Source organism: Haliaeetus leucocephalus, unplaced genomic scaffold (genome assembly GCF_000737465.1).
Source record: "Haliaeetus leucocephalus isolate CR32 unplaced genomic scaffold, Haliaeetus_leucocephalus-4.0 Scaffold646, whole genome shotgun sequence".
In the NCBI taxonomy this organism is placed as follows: Eukaryota; Metazoa; Chordata; class Aves; order Accipitriformes; family Accipitridae; genus Haliaeetus; species Haliaeetus leucocephalus.
In genome coordinates, this window is record NW_010973082.1 from 674,360 (window position 1) to 676,207 (window position 1,848).

Here is a 1,848-nt window from a genome sequence, read left to right on the forward strand (position 1 = left end):
GACGCCGGGCTGCCGCTGCCGATGTTGTTGTTGGAGGAGCTGTTGGAGGCCCAGGGATGCCGCTGAGCCGGGGGGCTCGCGCCGTGCGGGCGGGGGGCACCGGGGGGGCTGTTGTCACCCAGCTCCAGCGCCACGCAGTCCGGCCGGGCCCTGCTCTGCCCCGGCGGTCGCCCGCCCGGGGGGGCTGCCCGCGGCTCCCCGTAACCCCGGGGGCTGTAGGCGCAGTTCACCGATGGCGAGATGCCCAGCGGGTCGGCGAAGATGCTGGGCTGGAAGTCGGGGATGGGCCAGTCCTGGCTGCCCGGCTGGGCGGGCTCCTCCTCCAGCAGGTACCCCTCGGCCCCGTGCCTGGGGGACGGCTCGTAGCCCCGCGGCTCCTGCCCTGGGCAGGGGTAGGGGTAGTATTCGGCGCACTCCCAGGAGCCCTCGCCCACCGGCGTGTGGCCCAGCAGCGGCTCCATGCTGAGGGAGACGGTGGGGCTGCTGTCAGAGTCGTAGGTGCTGCCGCTCCGGGCGCCTTGGGCTCTCCAGCAGGACGGGGGGTGCGGGGACCCCCGCTCGCCCGCGGGGCTGTAGGCGCACATGGCGTAGTCCAGCTCGGCGCTGCCCTCGCCAGGCCCCTCGATGCGGATGTAGTACTCGCTGCCGAGCGAGGGGCTGTGGGCGCCCAGGATGGGCACCACGCCGGGCGCCGGCAGGCCAGGGCAGCCCGGCGGCTTGCACTCGTAGCAGGAGGGCGAGACCCCCAAACTCAGGCGCCCCGCGGTCGTGGCCGGGTAGTAGAGGTCGTGGTAGCGGGCAGCGCTGCTGGGGCTCAGGGACCCCAGGGGTGCCTGGAAGTGCTCGGTCTTGGTGTGCTCCCACTTGTACTCGAAATTGAGGCCGTGGCTGGTCTCCATGACGGTGAGGATGTCGTCTCCGTCCGAGGGGAAGCCGTCGGCCGAGAACTGCTCCAGCAGCGGGAAGGAAGAGAGCTCGGGGCCGTGGTGGCTGGCGCTGGCGCTGCCGTTGGGCTTCATGGAGTTCCAGCGCTTCTCGAACTCCTCCTCTGCTTCCGTTGCCCCTTTGGCGCAGAGGTAAGAGAGCAGGAGGTGCACCTCCTCCGCTGTCGGTCGCTGTTCCGGCTGCAGCCAGCAGAACTGCATCACCTCGTACCTGCCGCGGCAAGGGGCGAGGGTCAGCCCCGGCCCCCCCTGCCCGCCTGGGGACGGGGAGAGGGAGGGGGCAGGATGCGGCCGCAGCCCGGCCCGGGTCCTCACCAGCGCTCTGACAGCGAGAGCTTCAGCTGGGGCTTGGGCAGCTTGAGCTGCTGCTCCTTGATGGCATAGGCGAGCACTTGCCGGTCGGAGTAGTGGTCGTAGGGTTGGCTGCCCAGCTCAAACAGCTCCCAGATGGTGACGCCCAGCGACCTGCGGGCAGGGCGGGATGCTGGGGGCACGGGGAGACCCCCACCCCGCTACCGACCAGCAGCCCCAAAAACGAGCCACCCTGATGCATCCCACTGAGGCTGCCGTCGTGCCTTCTCCGTCCTCCGGCCACCAGCCCGTGCCATGCTTGGCAGCAGCCCCCTTTCCCCCCGCCAGACCCTGCTCACCAGACGTTGCTGGACTTGGTCTGGTCCACGATGAGCAGGTTGCCGTGCACTTCGTCGATGAGCTCGGGTGCGATCCAGCGCAGCGGCACCCACAGCTGGTCGGCCGTCACAAAGTAGTCGTCCTGCCAAGTATGCAGGGTCAGTACGAGAAGAGAACGTCAAACCTACGCGTAAAGGACTGGCCACACCGCGGCAAGAGCTGTTCCCAGCCCCGCCACCCCCAGCCACCCATCGCTGCACCCCAGGTCCCTGAT

The 1,848-nt window shown here is 70.0% G+C and overlaps 1 protein-coding gene across 1 annotated transcript in view; it reads right to left on the reverse strand.

The window, feature by feature from the left end:
• Window positions 1-1,848, reverse strand: part of AATK (apoptosis-associated tyrosine kinase) — a 7,925-nt gene that overhangs the window by 2,667 nt on the left and 3,410 nt on the right. Inside the window, exons 7-9 of the mRNA XM_010578717.1 lie at window positions 1,595-1,718; window positions 1,260-1,409; window positions 6-1,155 (exon numbers count right to left, since the gene is read on the reverse strand). Of these exons, the coding sequence (XP_010577019.1) occupies window positions 6-1,155; window positions 1,260-1,409; window positions 1,595-1,718 (1,424 nt within the window). The remainder of the gene's footprint in view (window positions 1-5; window positions 1,156-1,259; window positions 1,410-1,594; window positions 1,719-1,848) is intronic.